The following is a 21,040-nucleotide window of genomic DNA, read 5'->3' on the forward strand; positions in this document are numbered from 1 at the left end:
GTCAGGAAGTCCTTCTACGTGGCTCACCTCATCACAAAAGGTTTCTCATCCAGAAAAAGATGTCATTGTTCCCCCTCTACTCATCACTCATTAGACTCATTATAGGGTACAACGCCCCTTTTGGTATGTACCTCACAAGACATCTACAACAACTGGAAAGGCCACAGAAATACCTCTCTGAGGATTACTGGCCTCAAACAGATGCCATATGCAGTCTGTCTCAAAAAACTCCAGCTTTACTCTGTCACATATTGCCTACTCAGAGGTGATCGCTGCCCAACATACAAAGCTATGTCAAACCCAGAGGTGTTGGACATGCTCCACTTAAAGAAATCCCAATCCCTCTGAGCTACACACTCTAGGGACCTAAACCTTGTCACCACAATAAACAGAACATGCTGGAGGGATACATTCCCATACTTCCCATACTCTGGAACAGTCTACCTATCTATGTCAAACGGAGCTCATTAGCATTCTTCAAGAAAAATCTTGATGATTGGATTGGAAAAAGGAAATTCACCCCAGGGATCACTTCTGTGGCTCTGCTTGACAGGGGCACAGGAAAATAATTTTCTTGGGTGGCGAAAGCCAGGGTACATTTTTGGCTAGGCATATGTAGGCCCTAGGGCCAATAGCCTAGTGCCTACCTATGAACCTATGGAGGACAGCCGTGGTGGTGCAGCGGTTAGCGTTGTCACCTCCCAGCAAGAGGCTCAACGGTTCGATCTTCGGCTAGGGTGTCTTCTGTGCGGAGTCTGCATGTCCTCCCTGTGGTTGTGTGGGTTTCCTCCGGGTGCTCCGGTTTTCTCCCACACCCCCAAAGATATGCTGCAAGTGGATTAGACATGCTAAAATTGGCCCTAGGTGCGAGTGCATGCATGTGTGTGTGCCTTCTGTGGAGGGTTGGGCGCAGAGCAGGCAACTCGACCCTGTAAAACTCCACTGCCAGTCATGAGCAGACAAGGTGATCCACTGTGGTGACCCCTAACCAGGAAAAGCTGAAAGAGAGCGAGTTCAGTAATCATGGAGCACAACCTGAAGAATATCTGTCACAAAACATGCTTTACCCTTCAAGTCAGTGTCTATGTAATGTTTGTAGAATGCGTGCACAGATGTCCACGTGCCTTCTTCTAGAATGGCTTTGGTACCATCTCCCTTCAAGAAAGCTATAGTCATTGCTGTTCTAGTACTGTGAGCCTTAAGTGTGTTCACTTGGTGTTTGCCTTGGTAGAAGTAACAGGCCATTTAGATACAGTCTGCTTAGAACACTGGCTGTACCTCTTTTTTTTAGTGCGGATGAGAGAAACTAATGATGGGATCTTCTATTATCTTTTGTTATCAGTAAAAGGTATGAATGTGAAATTCCATCTCCCTTATTTTGGCGTGTAGGAAAGAAATCAAGTAACTGAACAGTCCAGTTTAAGGAGAAATCTATCTCCGCTTAGTCACCCAAGCTCTGCTAAAGACCATAAATGGCTTATTGTGCATTAAGGCTTAAACCTGTGATACTCTTGACATGATGGCTACAAGCACAGCAGTTTTTCACATCATAAGCTTTACATGCGTAGTGGCCGCTGGCCCGGAGCTTGGGTGCATTTTTCCAAGACATAATTTAGATCCCTTGGGGGGGGGGGTGTTATCTTATTCCATGAGGAATCTAAGCTATTGCATCACTTTAAGGAATCAAAATGTGGAGAATAATGTGCCAAAAGTACCAATAACCACAAAACACAAAAATGGCACAAGGAAATCCGGTCACGAAAAAAAAAAACAGCCACACATTGAAGCCCGAAGTTTGCAGAGTAGCAATGGGAGCAAGGTGTATGTATGCTAACTTAGTACTATCCACTTGGGAAGAGAAATACATAACACATTCCAAGTACTCAAAATTTTGGAATTATTACCGTAGGTACCTGGATGATGTATGTATTTTTTGGGCGGGACCTAAAGAAAAAATATATGAATTTATCAATTACATCAACAGTACGACTGAATTCTTTAAATGTACCCACACTATTTCAGAAGAGAAACTAGAGTGCTTAGATGTGGCATTAGAAAAGGTAGTTAAGGCAAGGAATTTCAAATCTAATGTTTTTAGGAAGAGCACGTTCTCCAATTCCTATCTTTTCTTTACGAGTGCCCATCCATTTTCACAAAAGAGGGGCATTGTGAGGGGGCACTTAATAAGGAGTAGCAGAATGACATCAGAGGATGTGGATTTTGAAATTGAAAGTGAAAAATTGAAGCAAATGTTTATTGAAAAAGAATATCCCTTAGCCCTTATTGAAGAAATTATGGCTGAGATAAAAAAAAGAAAGAAATTGCAAATTTGCCCCCATACTAGGGAAACCCAGAATACATGAAGTGTTGGAGTGGGATAGGAATGAACAGGGTACTACCAATTGGAGTAGTAATTTTGTATTAAACTTCATCATTGAATCAAAAACAATTAAAGTAGTTTCAAACAATTGGAATAAATTCAGTAATTTCTCAGATCTAAGAAAAATATTTGTGGACCCCCTAAAATTTATTTATAGGAAAGGTAGGAACATTAAGGAAATATTTGTGACTAGAAAGAAAAGACAGAGCAGAAAGAAAACAGGAACATACAAATGTGGTGGCTGCTCACACTGTGCACATGTCCTCCAGGGGGAATCGGTTGCCTTAACTGAAAGAGGGATAGAACTTAAAATTAATGGCTATTGTAACTGTGACACCATGGGGTGATTTATATTGCTATTTGTGACACCTGTGGGGCTTTCTACATAGGAACAACCACTAGAAAATTTAAGACGTATCTATGAGCATGTGAATGACATCAGAAAAAAGTATGAAACTAATGCTGTGTATAGGCATACTAATTACCTGTCCAGTAGTTAAATATGGATTTTATCTTATTGAGAAAGTGGATGTGAACCCATGTGGAGGACCGTGGGAGACCACTATAGAGTTTCGAGAACTGTTTTGGCAACTCAAATTGGAACCTAACAAAAATGATGGTTTAAATGACTACATATCCTTGGCCCGTCTTGAAACTTAGAGCAGCCAAATTTTAATTTTCATTTTGGCCACTAGATGAGATGGCAGTTGCATTTTTTCTACAGACATCTACAATATGTATTTTTATATATTTTTTATACAATATTTATATGTATTTTTAAAAATATGTTAACATCAGCTGTTATATACAGTTTTTTATTGGTTTATACTTACTACAGATTATTATAGAATTTTATGCATTTTAGTATTGCAGAATATATTTACATTGTGTATCATTTTTTTATTAGCTGTTTTTAATTCAAAGAAATCCTTAAGTGTAATAAAGTGTTGAGTGGATGAGTTTAGAAGGGAGGGGTATTTAAGAAGTATTGCTTGCTTTTGAATGATATCATCTGAAGAAGTCTTTAGTAGCTAAGACGAAAACACAGTGGATTCTGGTAGCGTTTGTGTGTATAATAAAAGTGAGCAACCCTCAGGCTTCATTGTGTGGCTGTTTTGTTTCATGACCGGATTCCTTGTGTCACTTTAAGGAATCCTTTAAGCAGAAGCTAGTCAAAGGTCGATCCAGAGGCAAACACGCTGAGATAGGTCTGATGAACCTTTTAATGGAATTGGAAGCTAGGCCTGTTCAAAAGCTGTGGGGCTCACAGATACTTAAGCTTCCAGAAAGTCTTTTACTCATACAGCTTCTAGTAGGAATGCATAACTTATGCTACTCAATGTAATTAGTCATTGGCATTATTTAAAACTACATACGCCATTTACTACACCCTTGTTAAAATTTACATATACCAAGTCTGAGGCTCGTATACCTTAGAGTAGGGGCAGTAATGTGAGACACTGCCACCTGAAAGTTAGTATATAGTCCTCTACACTCTGCATTACTGCTTCATATTTACAAGGGTTACACTTAAGTCGTCAGAATTATTGCTGTCATCTGATCTAGCCTTGTACCCTATCAACATGTTGGACATATCTGTTAGGGAGATTTCAGCTTCCAACAGTCTGTCATTATCCATAGACTCAAGATGATTGAGCAATTTTTGAACAACAGGAGATTGCTTCTTTTTGTTTCAAATTTCTAGAAATAATGATTTTAGGAAAGTTAACTTTTTGTTCCTTTTGTTCTTATCAAGCTTTGGGTTTATGTGAGAAAAGATATTCTTTCAAACTGGATTGCCATTGGATTTTACTATGTTTCTTGATTAGACTTGATCAGGAACTTGTAGGAGCCTTTTGTACAAGGAAAGCAGTTGCTTTGTTGACCTTTTCAGACATGTCTCAGTGATCTGGATCTATGAAACCATTGCAGTGCACTCACTCAACATCAACAAGTTGATGTCACTTGGACACACACTTAGGGTGGTGTAATCTATGTGCTGTACAAGATCAGAATGTTTGCCTACTTTATAATGCGTACTTTAGTACTCTTCCCATGTGTTTAGTGATTTCAGTAATGAGCTTTCTGATTAACATAGTACGTGTATATGAGCATGCTCACCATAACAGTAAGTGTTTACAATGATCACTGCTGCAGTGCAGGTGAAGTCCCAACACTCCTCAGCACCTTTCTTCTTTTCCCTGCATACTTGAAATCTGAGATGATGGTGGTAGGGCACATTCCAAATCCTGTTCTCTGGTGACTCCGTTTGAAGTTCTTTGCACTTTGACCTAATTAGGTCAACGACACCTTGTCTTGCTAGACAAGCACATTTGCTGGTGATGTGCTTATTTAAAACAAAAAAAAAAAACTAGAAAGATTACAGGCTGTGCCATTTTCACGAACGGTCCTACTGATGACTTTGGGGATGTTCATTGCTCTGGAAGTCTGGCCAGGTAAATGGACATTACCTACATTTAATTTCCAAGCATTATGAATAATGCTGAAGCAGTGATCTTTGTAAGTTAGCAGTTTACTCACACATCCATAATTTCCTATCCCTAGATAACAAAGTAGTTAATGTTCTTGTAGATGAAAGCAATGAATTGTCATTGGTGTTACCAACTGGTCCTGCAATATACTGTTTGTTTGTATTTATCTGTTATGATTGATATTTCTTTTGTATGTTTTATTTAAAGGACATTGATTGTTGATGATTTATTCTCATGTCATTTGTCAGTTGGATGTTAAGGTGATTTGTTCTTACTTTCTGCAGTTTTACTCGTATACTTCACTAAGATGTTTTATCAAATTAAATCATTGTGACAGTTGTTTTGTGTAGTATGAATACAGTTTGCAGTCAGAATATCCAAGTTCTGTCTTACTAAATTAAATAGCGTAGTTATTTTGATATTTTTTATAATTTCTACTGACTGATCATTACTTTGTAAATAGTTTTGTAATGTCTGCTGTACTGTTTATGGTTTCACATGAAACTGCAGTATATACTGGGCATTTCCCCCATGGTACTCCTCCAAAAAAATTGGAAAAAATGGGACCTTCCAGTGGGACATTCCTGGTAGCAAATTAAAATAAATGTCTTGTGGGTGGGCTTCTACAAGGACTGCCATGTAAAGTGAGGAGACTTTTCAAGATGGCTGCACAACAGTCAACAGCTTAACCCTAGCTCTCTCATTGTGAAAAAAGAAACTGAAAGACAAGGAACTGTCACTTGACTTGTAAATACTCTGCCTGGATGCCATCAAAGAAAAAAAACAAGCGAGCCTGAAAGAAAAACAACTAGAAAGGGAAGAAAAAACACTGACTGGGAAGAGTCCTGCAGCTGTTTAGCAAAAAGCAGTTCAAGCTCCAGTTTTGGTGCAAGACATGGCTTCCAGGAATCTAGAGGAAAAGATAAGTCAAATGTGCTCAGAGCTGATTAAATGAAACACTGAAGGAGCACATCAACTCAAAAGACAAAAGGCTGGAAAAAAGGAAGAAACTTTAAGCCGATAAAACTGCAAAACTCAGAGGCTGAAATGAAGAAAAGGCTGGCTGTGTGTGTGAGACTGCTCAAGAAAAGTGATTTCAAAAATGGTAGAATGAGAGAACACAGCACACAGGGAAAACCTCATATTTTCTGCTGTACCAGAGCAACTAGAAGGAACAGACTGAATTAATTTTATGAAGGCACAAATAAGCAACTGGATTGGTATTCCACAACAGTATCTGTTAATTTAAAGGGCACATCATGTGTATGCTCTAAACCTGGCCATAAGAAAGCACCCATAGCCTGTATTAGTAAACATGCAATCTCACCAGCAGAAGTAGTTGATCCTGACAAAACTGTGATAGAAGGGAAAACTATTAAAAGTTGGAGATAATAGTGTTTTTGTGGAAAATGATTATTCACTACACACTAGGCAGAAGTGAGACAGATTTATTCCAGCTGTCAAAGAATGTCCAGAGGCAGGTGTAAAACTGAAGCTGCTGTATCCAGCTGTCTTTAGAATATTTTCCTGAAGGATCAGAGTCAGTTTTTTGATGTAGAGCAGGCTAAGGAGGAAATACAAAAGTTTCTTATACAAAAAGTGAGCCGTCAAGCAGAAGGGGGGGGGGTCTGTTTCTCACTCCTCTTCTTATAAAGTACACGGAGTGACTTTGCCACTGAAACCATTTCCAACCTTCCAAAGAAAATTACTTGCGAGAAAGAGAGATAAGTATAGGAGTTGACTAGAAGAATTGTAAGTACCTTGGAACTGAACACAAGATTCTGGAATTAGGAGATGGAGATGAACTGGAAGAAGACCAACAATATGGAAATTAGTAAATGTGAGATTACAAAGCATCAGTTGCATTTGTGCAATGTAGCTGTACAAGAAAAAGGTAAAGAATGGACTTTTGTTGATTTTTATTAAACCTTTGGAGAACTAAAAAACATTTGCCTCAATTCATCTCATTAATGTTTGAAAGGACACTGCAGGGGCAGGAAGAGAAAAGAAATAACTAAGTAAAACAATTCAGTAATATTTCTATAAAACATTTCATAATATAAATTGCATGTTTTATAGTAAGTTGTTTTCAGTTGTATGTGATAAAGATTTTACAGTAAATAGATGCTTTTTTTAGAAGTAAGAAGTGCAGGCATTACAATGCAAAAAGTAGAAAAAAAGGCTAGACAAAGCATGTTTAAGTTAACAGGCTGTAATCTTGGGTTGTTGAGGTGGGAGATGGTACAGAATTACACAGATCATAATGTATGTATAGTTGATATTTTCTGTTTTGCATAGGCCAGTGATGGCAAACCTTTGATACTCATGTCAAAGGTGACACATGCCATGACGTTTTGGTTGACACGCCAGCGATCGCCAACACCCAAGGTACCAAACGCACTGCTTTTGCATTCATTGCTCATGTCAAGTGCACTGAATTATTTTGTGCCAGGAGCTTTTGGCACTCCAAACCCAAAAGATTCGTCATCATTGGCGTAGGCGAATGCCTGGATTAAGACCATTAGCTTAATCTAATAAGTTTTAAGTGGAAACCGGTAAATAAAAGAACACTGAATGTAATGAAACGTTTTCCTTTAGCAGTAAATGTTTCATCATGGCTTTAGAAGCCTTCAGAGGAGCAGTACATTTTTTCTCACATTTTCATGGAGACATGCTGATTTATACGGCAATAAAAAGCCAAAGCACTGGTTTCTTCAAGGCTTAAAGTTAATGTTTTCTGAAAGCATGCACGCTTTGCATGTCTGGGAGAGTAATAAAGATATAAAAAAGAACAGACACCAGTGTATTGCAAGTTGGAGCACAGGCAGTAGCATGCTTCTTAGCATGGATAACCTCAGTTTTAGGTTAGATAAGGCCCATGTTTGCAGCTGTCTGTTTGGAACAATTGTTCTTATTAGGAGAGTTAACTTCATTATATGAAGATGTACATAGTTTTGTGTGTTTGTATTAAGTTAACAGGGTATGGAGATGTTCTGGGATAGATTTGGTTTTGAGGGTTTTCCTTAAAACAAAAAAGTCTTGTAAAATATGTCACAGGTTCAAATGGGGATTGTAAGAAAAATCTGTATAAAGGATCAACCAGCCAGACATTAGTGGATTCATGTATCCCAAAAGCCCTAAAAAGACATTTAAAGAAGCTGTCATATTTAATTGGTGGGAATAATGACTTCTTATCAGAATGGTGACACTTTCCATATTATCTTGGAATGTGGAAGGTTTCACAGGTGTAGACAAACAAAATTAAGAAATGCAGAATATCAGTGCTACAGGGGGCACATATGGAATGCAATTAGCATGTGAGTTTGATATAGAAAGGATTTCAGGATGGATATTCAGGGGCATATCAAGGACAAAGGAAGACAGTAGTACTTGCATTAATTGCAAGAGGAGCTACAATAGTGATAAAGTGGTGATAATGGTAGAGTTGTGGTAGTAAGGGGCTACTGTCAAGGGATGAGGATTATATTGGCATGTATTTACATTCCATGTAAAACCTCTATGTTATGGAGCTTAAGAAAATTTTGGGAGAAATCAGCTTTCAGCAGTGAATATTACTTGTATTTACTGATGAGATATCTACTGGAATTTGATTTGCAACAATGAGGATGTATCTGGGGGCCTTGAACGGAATGTATAGCAGAGTAAGATAGATTTCTGAAGAAATTTATGAAAATATTTGGTACGGAAAATATGAATTCAACAGTAGGAACTCTGAGAGAATTTACATATTATTCGCCAGTGTACAATAACTTGACCAGGCTAGATAGAAATTATATTAAATAGGAGCATGTGTGTATAGTTGAGAGCTTTGACATGCATCCAGTAACAAATTAGATCATGTGCCAGTAATAACTAAGATAAAAATACAGGGTAATGAAGTAAAAATGATATCGTCGCTTCTCCACCTACCTGTTAAAAAGGGAAGAATTTAAGTAATGGGTAGTGGAAATTATTTAGGAGTTAAGGAAGATAGGAAGTACTCCAGAAGTTATGACTAGTGAGTGAGATACAAATGAAAGTGGGGTTTAAAAATAGGGCAGAAATAAAATCAAGAGATATGGTTAAGAAGTAAGTATTGCAGAATAAGGGGAATCTCACAGTACAAGAACAGTTGCAACTGCAGAGTACTAAAGAGAAAATAAGGGAATAAATGGATTATATGCATGAGTTTAGAAAGATTGCTGTTAAGTAACTATTTTTTATAACACCAGAGCGCTAAACATATAGCATAATAACTTTTGCAACAGAGAATAAAAATGTTTTTGCTAAACTTGGAGAGCATATAACAAGAAAAATAAACAAAGATCCTGTAGAAGTATTGGAGATATTTCAGAAATTGTATGAAAATTTGTGTAAAGCAAAGAACTGAGAAAATCAAGCACAAGTGGAAATATTTATGGAATGCTTAAGTATGCCAAAGTTAGAGGTAGATGAGGATCAATAATTAGCAGTTGAAATAGGAGGAGATGAGATAAATGCAGTGATTGTAACCAATCTGCTGGAAAGTCTCCAGGAATAGATGGCATTCTAGTGGAGGTTTTGAAGCTAGGAAGGAAGAGAGTGATACATATCTGGAAATCTGCTGTGAACTGATGGTCAAGAACACCACATGCACAAACGCCGGAGATATTGCCAACCTGCTGGCAGACAACTTTACCCCCTGTTCCCCCTGTCAGTAAACCAGGACATCCTCAGCATCTGCCCCCCTCCCCTTATCAGGGAGCAGGTCTTTAATACCATCACAAAGGCAAAAAATACACCCTCTGTGGGACCTGACAACATCCCTGGCTGCATCCTACATGAACTTGGGCAAGAGCTCTCAGCACCATTAGGCAACATATTTAACCAAAGCATGAGCACCGGCTTCATCCCATCTGAATGAAGGACAGCCACTGTCATCCCTCTACACAAAGTTGGAGTTTCTACCGACCCTGGCAGTTATAGGCCCATCAGCCTAACTAGCCTGATCTGCAAGGCCATATAACGCATTATCATGGAACTTATAAGCAATGGCATTGGCAACCTCCAATGCTTGATGCCAAACAGCTTGGTTTTGTCAGAGAGATCATGCCTATTAAACTTGGTTGGCTTCTTCGAAACAGTCACCAGAGCCATGGATGAGGAGAAGAGGGTGCACACTACCTCCCTTGATTTAGCCAAAGCCTTCAACACAATTCCCCTGCTCGGGCATAATAGTAAACTCTTCATGCTAGGCATCAACCCATATGTTACCAGATGGGTAGCTAACTGACTCACTGATGGAACCGACCCATTCAAAATAGGGGAAGCCACCTCTAGTAGTAGACCTATAACAAGTGGTGCACCCAAAGGATCGGTCTTGGGGCCTCTACTGTTTGGGATATACTTTTCTGAGGTGTGAGCCAAAACCAGTGGTCTGTGGCTGACCAAGTTTGCTGGTGACTGCAAGCTGGGCACTGTCTTAAATTCCTCTAGTGATGTGAACATCCTCCAAGAGGACCTTACCCAAACTAATGACCAGCGGGAGAAGCATGGCCTCAAACTGACTGCCATGAAATGCATCTTTATCCCCTTTGGGGAAAATGGGATCCCCACTAATTGTCACATTAATAACAACGTACTAAGCATGCAATCAGTCGTGAGGGACTAGGGCACCCAGGTTGACCACCACATTGCCTCCATTGTACAGAAGGCTTTCTACATGGCCCACCTCATAAGTAAGGGTATTTCATGCAGGAAAAAGGAAGCACTCCTCCCTTATCAGACCCATTATCAAATCTAGTGCCCCCTTCAACATGTACCTTTCCAAGCACATGCAGCAACTGGAAAGACCACAAAGATTCCTGACCTGGAAAATCCAGGATCTCAAAGACATGTCTTATACAGATAGGTTAAAAGCCCTGCCCCTTCTACTCAGTCTTGTACAGACTACTCAGAAGTGACCTGTGTCTGGCATACAAGGCCATCTCAGACCCAGCCTTGATGGAGTTGCTGCATGTCTGTAAGTCAAACTCCACTCGCACAACCTTGAACGCAAGGCCTCAACCTGGTCTGTGGCATTAATGGAACTTGGTGGGTAGATTTGTGGCCCAAAGACTCCCCCCATCTGTGGAATAGACTCTTTCTCCATGTCAAGTAGAGTACCTTAATGGCCCTCTTTTAGAGGAAACTGGATGACTGGATGGGAAACAGAAGTACACCCCTGGGATCCCACCTGTGTACCTGCTGGACAGGGGAAACGGGTGCTGACTTTGTGGGAACATGGGCAAATTTCTTGACTAGGCTTATAACAGCCTCCAGGGCAACAGCCTAGTATGATCCTATGAAAGTTTTGTTTAATAGTGTGTTAAAAGCAGAGGAAAAAAGCTATAATACCTAAAGACGGTAAGGACCCATCAGATCCATCTTCATATAGGCCCATTTCAATTTTAAACCACGATTATAAAGTGTCTATAATAGCTAAAAGAATGTCAAAGGTGATGCCAAATTTGACAGGTAAGGATCAGTGTGGTTTTGTCGAGGGGAAGCAGTTTTTTTGGATAGAACATTAATGAAGATCAAACAAAGGATATAGCTGTAAACTGTGTACACACATGAATTGGCTTAGCAATACCGATATTTATGGGATGTGACAAAATGAATTATGTACAAGTATGGGTTAAAAAGGAATCTGTCATGCCAGCTAAGGATATGTGGGAAGAGACTAAACAAAAGCTAATAGAAAAACTGAAAAACTGAAAGCTCTTGCCTGTGAGTATGAATAGCAAGATACAAGCAGTAAAAATGTTCACTCTCTCTATACATGTGTCAGGCATATTTTATCAATCAGAGGAGGAGTTATGGGTAGTAATTAGAGTTGAATGTTTTTTTATCAGGTAGTGGAAATGAGCCAAGTGGGATAAGCTATTCCTTCCAGTAGAACAAGTTGGTTTAGTATTACTTGATCTGAAGGGATCAAGGGATAAGGGAAGGAATCAAGGAAAACTGGTTTCCGCCACCTTCCTAGACCTATCCAAGGCATTTGACACAGTTTCCCATAACAAACTCCTTAACTGCCTCTCCGAGCACAACATTGGTAACTCCTCCCTGCAATGGTTCAACAATTACCTAAGCAACCGCTCACAGTCTGTCAAATGGGCCAACTGCCTATCCCCCTCACTCCCCATTACATGCCTTGTCCCTCAAGGCTCATTCCTAGCCCCCCTTCTTTTTAACAGATTTACAAAAAATCTCCACCTAGCAACTACTAAAGCTGATCTTGTTCAGTATGCAGACAGCACAACCCTAATCTGCTCAGCACCCAACATACAAATACTACAAAGTAAAGCCCAAGAATCCTTCACTGAGAGAACTGGCTAAACAACCAGCAACTGATGCTAAACCCAAAAAAAAAAAAAACGCAGCTAATGCTATTACACCCAACTAAACACTGCAATCCCACCTTCACTGTCCTCTCAGCCAATACCACCCTCATCACCCCAATAGCTGAGTCTAAAATACTAGGTGTCACTATTGACCAACAACTTGAATACAATAAACACATATCCAAAACATCTCTAAAGTCCATAAAAAGTTAGGATGCTTGTATCGTAGTAAACAGTTCCTTACCCCCAAGTCTAGGACTACCATAGCCAGAACTCATCTTTTATCAACATTGCTGTATGCCTGCCCAGTTCTAACCAAAGTCAATAAATCCAACCTGAACAAACTCTCCACTTGCTACAATTAAATATCTAGGTTTGCTGCCGGTGCTAAATCACACTCCCACCACTGTCAATCCTTAAAGCTACAATGGTTAGAATTCCTTAACCTACTACATTACCACCAACTCATCATCGCTCACTAAATTCTATACCAACCAGAGAGATCCCCTGCCCTTGCTGGCATAGTAAGCTTTCACAGCTCCAGCAGAGAACTACGATCAAGTAACAAATCTCTGATTGAAGTTACTCCATACAAGAACAGCTCTGGAGAAGCCCTATTCTCCCACAAGGTTGCAAAAGCATGGAACACCCTTCCACCTGACCCCAGGATACAAAATCCTGCAACCATATTTAAGGACCTCCAAAAACCCCACTTTATGCTAACCCTCTTTGCAGTTGCAAGGCCCCCCCCCAAATCCCCACCAGATTATAGCTCATCTAACCCCTGAAGCCTCCGATGCTTACATTAGACTACCACCTATGTGCATTGTACATTTTGTAAATACTGTAAATATGTACTGTACTATTACTGTAAGACTTGGAATCTCCTGGCTGTATCATGAGTTTGTTCTTGCATTTAACTATAAATATCACACATATGCACCTACTTCTGGGTATCTTATGTTCAACATTCTACTATCACTGTAAGATTTTGATCTCCTGATTGTATTATGAGTTTGTTTACATTTAATTGTTTTTTTTTTGCCTCACATGTTCGCATTTTTACCACTTTCTTATTAACTTGTGTATTTCTCCTTGTAACTTCTCAGAGCTTTTCTCCCCAGGACTCCGCTGAAAATGGACACCTGTTGTCCAGTGTGATTTTATCCTGGTAAAACAAATGTTAAATAAAAATAAGTAAATATTTTAGAGCTTCACAGTTAAGGGTCTTATGAATAACAAAAGCTGAAAGCTACAGTTACAAGTGGAAAGGGGTAAGGGGAAAACGGGGGTAAATTCAAGAAAGAGTGTGGGATTTTTAATGCAGCACATTAAGGAGATGAAGTCATACAGAATATTCTATTCATAAAGTAGTAGAAAGTATTCTAAGAACTAAGGCAATGCAGGAATGGAGAAGGGAGATTATCCCCATAGTGATGACTGCAATTAGGAGTACAGAGAATAGGCAAGAGGGGACTAGAATTTACTGGAGGAAGCTGGCAAAAGAACCAAGGTATTGGGAACAAATCGAGAATGAAAAGTAATAGAATGGGAAGAGGCCAAGAAGATGTTTGGACTACAGGCTAGAGACTGCCTTCTCTATCCGGGATTGATAGAGTATAGGCAGAGAGCAAAGGATATAGAAAACAAAGTGAAGGACTTGCTCTGAGTTTTTAGTTGAATCTAGAATGGAAGCTGCTGTGAAAAAAGGAATAATTAGTAGGCCATATAAAATATTGCACAATAACTGAATAATCAATTGGAGGTTGGAAAAGTTTGGGAAGACAGAGCATAGATAAGGGAACAAAGAAATAATGGAAGGACATATATATGGCTCCCAAATATGCAACAAAGTCTAGAAGATTTAGAATTTTTGCTTGTAAGTGTTTGCAAGTGTACTTTTATACCCCTAAGCAGAATATGTTTTCCTCGGGTAGATGGCAAATGTTGGCGTACATGTTTTTGGAGTATAAAGAGTTGGCAGACTTTAACAAATTCTTAGTATAGTCTTACAGTGTACTCTGCCAAGAATGCTGGGTGAGCAAATGTGTAACTAAGGAATTTTTTTTTTTGAGCTGGGACACAGGCTCTAGACATAGTGAAGGCCTTGTTAAATATAATTCTGGTAGCTGCCAAAATGCATTTACTGGAAAATGGAAATCAAAATCTAAACCAACTGTACTCCTAGTGAATATCTTAACAGCTATATCTCATGAAGCCTCAACTTCTAAGCCCATAAGGCAACCTAACACAGAATCCCACATTCTGGTCATTGTGGTGACTATTGTCAGACACACTGATGTCCCTCTCAGGCTGATTAAGGAGAAAGTCATGGTCAGCTGCTTATTGGGGGGGGGGCAGAATCTAACACATTATGCATGCTGTCAGGTCATAAGACCACAAGTTACCAGTATGACTTGGTCATAGTCTATGTAGGTATAAATGACCTGAGACATAACCTCTAGACTATATGAAGTGAGACCTTATGGAGCTCTTGGTATATGTGTCCCAGGCTTCTATGAGCTGAGCATTGAGCAACATTTTAACTTCTCCAACGATGATGCCACAATACAAACAGAAGATGACTGACTTTGTTGGCTTAGTTTCTGGTGTCATTCCAAGGGGGTACAGTATTTGTCAGCATGGAAGGAGATGGTCAATAAACCACTCTGCTTTGTCAGAGATGGGATTCACCTCTCCCTGAAGCTTTCAAGTATTAGGTAAAAGATTGTACTCCCCCATAGTGCCTTTTTTTTAGGTAATGTCAAACTGAAAGTACTTCTGACATAGCAAACCAAAACCAAGAAAATCTAAAGGTATTACTGCTGAATGCTAGGAGTCTAAACAAGAAACTCCACTACCTACAAGCTCTCCTCACCCTAGAGAATAGTCACATCTATGCAGTCATTGAGATATAGTTTCAAGCCACGGAGAGCATACCCGGCAGTTCAAGGCTGTAATACCTTCCACACATTTAGATCAGTTATTACAAAACAGAGACATCAAAAAAATAAATCTACCTGAAAGCTGGTCACACAGGACAATGCACTTGAGCCTCTCCTTATTCACATCACCATAGACAAAATCCCATGCCACCTCCTTGCAAACTGTAGGTCTTCCTGTGTGACCTAGGAAACCCATAGCATATATTTAGGCTTAATGGAGATGTTCACCGTCCAACTCGATACCATATTTATGGGTGACTTTAATTACTCCACTATTTACTGGGAATCATATAGAACACAAAATTTGCAGGCACAGAAATTCCTGGATTTGAAAAACACACTTAGTACTTAAATTAATAAGCACCTATCCTGGCATGTCCATGGATCAGCTCCCAGTGTTTTCTCCTGTCCAGCTGATGAATCTGGGCGTCTTGGGGCAAAGTTGCAATTAACTCATGTACACTGACAACCCTCTCCTCCTACCACCGAACACTACAACCTGTGAGAGGTACACTTATATAGCCAAACTGGAAGCCAAGCTCTCTCCAGCCATGGCTGGACTAGACAGTCAAGAGGAGAAGGTTAACACTTGGCACCACACCACACTCAAAACATAGTCCTTCAAAACCCACACTGCCAAAACCCACACATAGAAACACAAAGCAGACACCCACATTCACGGAAGCTCTCAATAAAAATCTGCCCAAGCAACAGAGACCTCCCAAGCTGAAACGCAGATAACACCCCCCCCAACACTACCCAAATGACACATAGCCCACAAAATCAGTGTGACACTCAACCTCAGCCCATAATGCAAAACAACATACCCAACACACTAGTCATAGGTGACTCTATAGTCAGGCACACTGATGTTCAACTCACCAGCCTAAACAAGGAGAAAGTTACTGTCAGCTGCCTGTCTGGTGCCAGGATCTGCTACATAATGCATGCACTCAGCTCTCTCCACAACAAGTACAAATATGACTCTTGTCATTGTCCATGTTGGTGTGAATGACCTGAGACGTACCTCTGTGGAGTACATAAAAAGGGACATGGAGGAGTTCTCGGATCTTATAGCTGAGGCAGGTTTGACCCTAGCCCTGAGTAGCATCCTGCCATCGCCCAGAATGATACCACAGTGCAAGGACAAAATGATTGACTTCAACAATTGACTAAGCTTCTGGTGTCATTCTAAGAGGATTCAGTAGTTGTCTGCCTGGGACAACATGGTTGACAGACCACGATGCTTTGCCAGAGATGGCCTGCACCTGTCCCCCCTGGGATTCCGGATACTGGCTAAGGCTCTTGCCACCCCTGTAGTGCCTTTTTTAGGTAAGGTTCAAATGCTAAATTCACTACCATAACAGGTACAAGCAAGCAAACTCTGAGGTTAATGCTACTCAATGCTAGAAGTGTTAACCTCAGAATGCACTCACTCGAGGCACTCCTTAAAATGGAGAACATTGACATCTGTACAGTGACAGAGACCTGGTTCAAGGCTCCAGAGAGCACCCCTGCATTACCAGACTATAACTCATATCGCACCTTTCGGCCACTTAACCTGGACTGAAACACTAAAGGTGGAGACGTGTCCATATTCATTAAGGATATCCACACCTCCAGGCTAGTTGCTCAACATATTGCATCTGAAATTAGCCAAGTGCAACCAACACTGGGCAAGACTGCAATCCAGATTGTAGCTTGTTACAGATCCCCCACCATGCCCCAGGATTTACACTCTTCATTTCTTAAGATACTGGAAAAAATTAAGGTACAACCCAGTGAGTTAATTATGGGCAATTTCAACTAACCCCACCATCAACTGGGAAAACTACTCATGTACCAACTCATTCGCTGAATGTTTACTGGAATTCATAAATTCCAATGCCTTGGATCATCTTGTTCCCTAGTGTAATGTCCTCACTGGTAAGGTGAAACCACAAAACTATCTCTTTTGAAGTAAAAGTAAAACCTGGAACCCCAGCTAACCGTGGAATGTTCAAGAGTTACTCTAAGGCTAACTTCCTCCTACAAATTGATAACATGGCAAAATTTCAAGCTCCCATAAAACTTGAAAACACCGCTGCTAATGTGAAACTGTTGACAGAAACTCTATACAAGCATGTTAGTAACTGCATAGAGGCAGCTCTACCCACAAGGAATAAATACAGAACTAACAAAAAACAAGCCTTCCCAGTAGAATCACATCATCATTAAGCTGCATAAAAGAAGGAAGAAAATCATGGCAAAAACTAGAATTTTGTTGCACACAGCAGGACAAAAGCAATCAACTTGCAGGACAATTAGAAAGCATGGCAGAGTCAAATTTCAGGTAAATTTGGCCTCCCAGGCCAGGGACAACCAAAAGGCACTCTTTAGCAATGCCCGCAACCTCAAAGGCAATGCACAGTTGTGTGCAGAGCTCATTGTTAATGGAGGCACCTATACTAAGCCGGCAAACTTACGTGCAGACAAATTCAGCTCTGAATTTACCTGTCTCTCCCCTTCAATCCACCCCCAGGAAATACTGTCAAGTATAGATCTCCCTACTATCACTAGGGAACAGTTCCACAGTGCTCTGTGTAAGGTCAAGAACATTTCATTGATGGGCCCAGACAATATCCCAGGATGCCTTCTAAATAACACAAAACATGATCTATTAGGCCGTCTGTAATCTCTGTTTAGCCACAGCCACTAAACAGGCTTTGTGCCTCATGAATGGAGGACAACAATAGTCAATCCCTTTGCACAAAGGTTGGCCATCTGTAGACCCTGGAAGCTACAGCCCCATAATTCTCACTTTTCTCATATGCAAAGCCATGGAAAGAATTGTCATGGAAATGATCGATGATAATATAGGAAAACTCCAAATACTGGGACCGACTGTTTTGGTTTTCTGAAGGGCAGGTCATACCTACTCAACCTGGTGGACTTCTTTGAGAAGTTTACCAAAGCATGGATGAGGGCAGAACAGTTCATACTGCCTGCCCTCCCCTGCCTAAGGCATTTGACACAATGCCCCATTCGGGCATTGTTGACAAACTCAGAGGTTAAGTATAAACCCTTATGTCACCCACTGAATAGACAGTTAGCTCATAGACAGGACCCAGGAAGTTAGAAATGGGAAGTCCATATCTGCAAAGGGACCAAGTGGAGTCCCTCGGGGATCGGTCCTGGGACAAGTCCTTTTTGGTATTTACTTACAACAACAACAGCTTCTCTGAAGTCAAGGCCAATGTCAAGGGCCTCTGGCTGACCAAATTTGCAGATGATTGCAAATTAGGAGCAGTCTTAGAATATGGTATGTGCCCAACCAGGCATATCCAGCAACTGGAAAGTCCACAGAGATTCTTCACTAAAAGAGTACAGGGTGTAAGTAATATTGCCTGTGCAGACCCCTTCAAAGCCATATCCCTGTACTTTGTCACCTGTAGGCTGTTGAGGGGAGATCTATTCAAGGTGCGTTATTGGACCCTATCCTGATGGACCCCCTGCATATCCATGAAACAAACAGCACCAGAATTACTGCCCTAAAGATTTTAAACCTTGCCTGTGATGTAAATAAAACCTGGTGGAAAGACAGGTATGTATCCCAGAGACTACCCTTTCTCTGAAAAAGTCTCTCCATCCATGTGAAGCAGATTTCCTCCCTATTCCAATTCAAGTGCTCCTGCTTACACTTATCAAGGGTACCAGAACTTTTCAAAGATTTGGGATGCATGACTAGACTTAAAAAGGTCCCAGTAGTCAGTGTAGTACACCTGTGAACCTGTGTACTTTAAATGTAAAGAATTATCTCAGTGACATAAGTGTATTAGCTCGACTCATGTGGTTAGTACTTGCAAGCTGGACCTTTGATTCATTATTGGGGTGAGGGTTGGCTTATATACTTAATTTTGGAAATGTAGTTTGCAATTCCTTAAGGCGTTATACGCAATGGGTAATGTTGATAAGGGCCTAAAGTTGTCTAATTTATTTTATTTGAAATCTAGAGTATCTTTCTTCATGCTGAATTCATTCTGAGGCAGAACGCATCATCCTGCATGGGATGCCCACCACATACTTGGGTAATTCATACTTAGATATGTAATAATCTAATCTTCCTGTCCTTCATCAACTGCCTTGGTCTGGTCTGGTGAAATGACTGATGATACTGATGCATCAACAAGTCAAGTACTTTTAATGTGACATTTTTTGCAATGCCTGCTCTAAAAATGAATTACTGAAGGACTCCATGGTAAAGGAGATGTTGCTTTACTGGTGTTAAGTGAAAGTTCAGAAATGTGATTTACCGTGCATTGCTTCCTTATCAAGTGAAATATTAGAAGTGTAACAGTTTGCCAAACACTCATCTCTTCTTCCTTTCTTCTTGTCTTTAGGCTGTTGAAGGTGACCACACATCTGTCGGTATTCTCGGCATTAGCAATGTTCAGCCCTTGCTGTTGCTTATTCAGTGGCTTCCAGAGTTAGAGTTGCATGACCTACAAATATTCATCTCTGATTGGCTAAAACGAATATGCTGCATTAATCGACAAAGCCGCACAACTTGTGTGAATGCAAACATGGTTCTGAGCATCATTGAAAGCTTGAATTTCTATGAAGGCATTCATCGAACTTGTGCTGAAAACCTAATTAGCCTCCTGGGATCTCTTGGTAGTCAGTCCCTGAGTTCTGGAGAACTCCTCAGACTCTTGAGGCTATTGAGAACAGGAGATTCCAGACATACTCACCCATATACAGTTCCAGTAATGAGGGCCATGTTAGCAATGGCTCGAAAGCAGGGTTTGGAGAATGCACTACAGTATTTTAACTTGTCTCATAGCATGGCTGGAATTTCTGTACCTGTTATTCAGAAGTGGCCAGGCTATGCTTTTAGCTTTTTTGCCTGGCTGTGCATGGACCAGGAGCAACAAAGTACATCTTTGCTGAGCAAAGGCAACAAGAGAAAGCAACTTTATAGGTAAGTTAAAGCTGTGTGTTGTTGGAAGGCATTTTTTTTCTCCTTACCTGAACTTGATGATGACGACTGTTTTTATTGTAGTAGTATTCCTTTTGGCTAGGAAGTAGTCATGTATGAAAAGTAATGTTTGCAAAACATATTTTTTGAGAAAGGTAGTTTTGTGATATAATTGGCTGCACTGTGAACTGTAAATCTAGTCATTTGCATTTTACTGCAGAAAGATTGAAAAAAAAGGACATGTTACAGAAAATGAGAGATGAACAGTTGGGCTGCACCTTATAAGTAATAGTATATTATCTCATGGAGAAATATTGGTTACCTAGGAATGGAAGACTTGAGTTATGAGGCGTCAGTAGCGTTCCAGCAGTAAGTCATCATTGACTCCACTGCCCTGTATGAAATAAAACATTGGGGTATAACTGTAAGGGGCTTCTCATTCCCTCAAGTCAGAGAGTGGATGTCTCTGCAGGCATGACAACATTGTGCTCTTGCCATAGGTAATGCATGGCTCTGTACTTATCTCAGGCTGAATAGTCTCCCTTCAGAAGTTGAGTATAGCTATGAGCACCTCTGGTTTTGCTCTAGATAGAAGAGCTAATAGGAAGGGGAAAGTTAAATAAGGAGAGGAGAACGAATTAGTACAGGGAAGGTAGCCAGAAGCAGTTGATTGGTATATAACAGTAGTAGCAGCAGTTTGGGGACCGAGTCAGTAGGAATAAATCAAATGTTAATAGAATATCTAGAGATCAGAGTTAAAAAAAAAAAAAAAAAAAAAAAAAAGAATGAAATCGGATGAGGAAAGGTTAGTGACTAAGACATGGGTGTGCTTATGGCAGTGTGGGTTGAGGCCCTTTTGGGGTGGAGGTAGGTGCAAAGCCTGCATGAGGATTGGGAAACTA

At 40.3% G+C, this 21,040-nt stretch overlaps 1 protein-coding gene across 1 annotated transcript in view; it reads left to right on the forward strand.

The window, feature by feature from the left end:
* The window catches only part of NBEAL1 (neurobeachin like 1), a 2,263,075-nt gene that overhangs the window by 615,219 nt on the left and 1,626,816 nt on the right, over positions 1–21,040 (forward strand). The window contains exon 16 of the mRNA XM_044075407.1: positions 19,561–20,141. Within this exon, the coding sequence (XP_043931342.1) occupies positions 19,561–20,141 (581 nt within the window). The remainder of the gene's footprint in view (positions 1–19,560; positions 20,142–21,040) is intronic.

The sequence above is a fragment of the Protopterus annectens genome, chromosome 6.part1 (assembly GCF_019279795.1).
Source record: "Protopterus annectens isolate FY-2018-M chromosome 6.part1, PAN1.0, whole genome shotgun sequence".
Classification (NCBI taxonomy): domain Eukaryota; kingdom Metazoa; phylum Chordata; order Ceratodontiformes; family Protopteridae; genus Protopterus; species Protopterus annectens.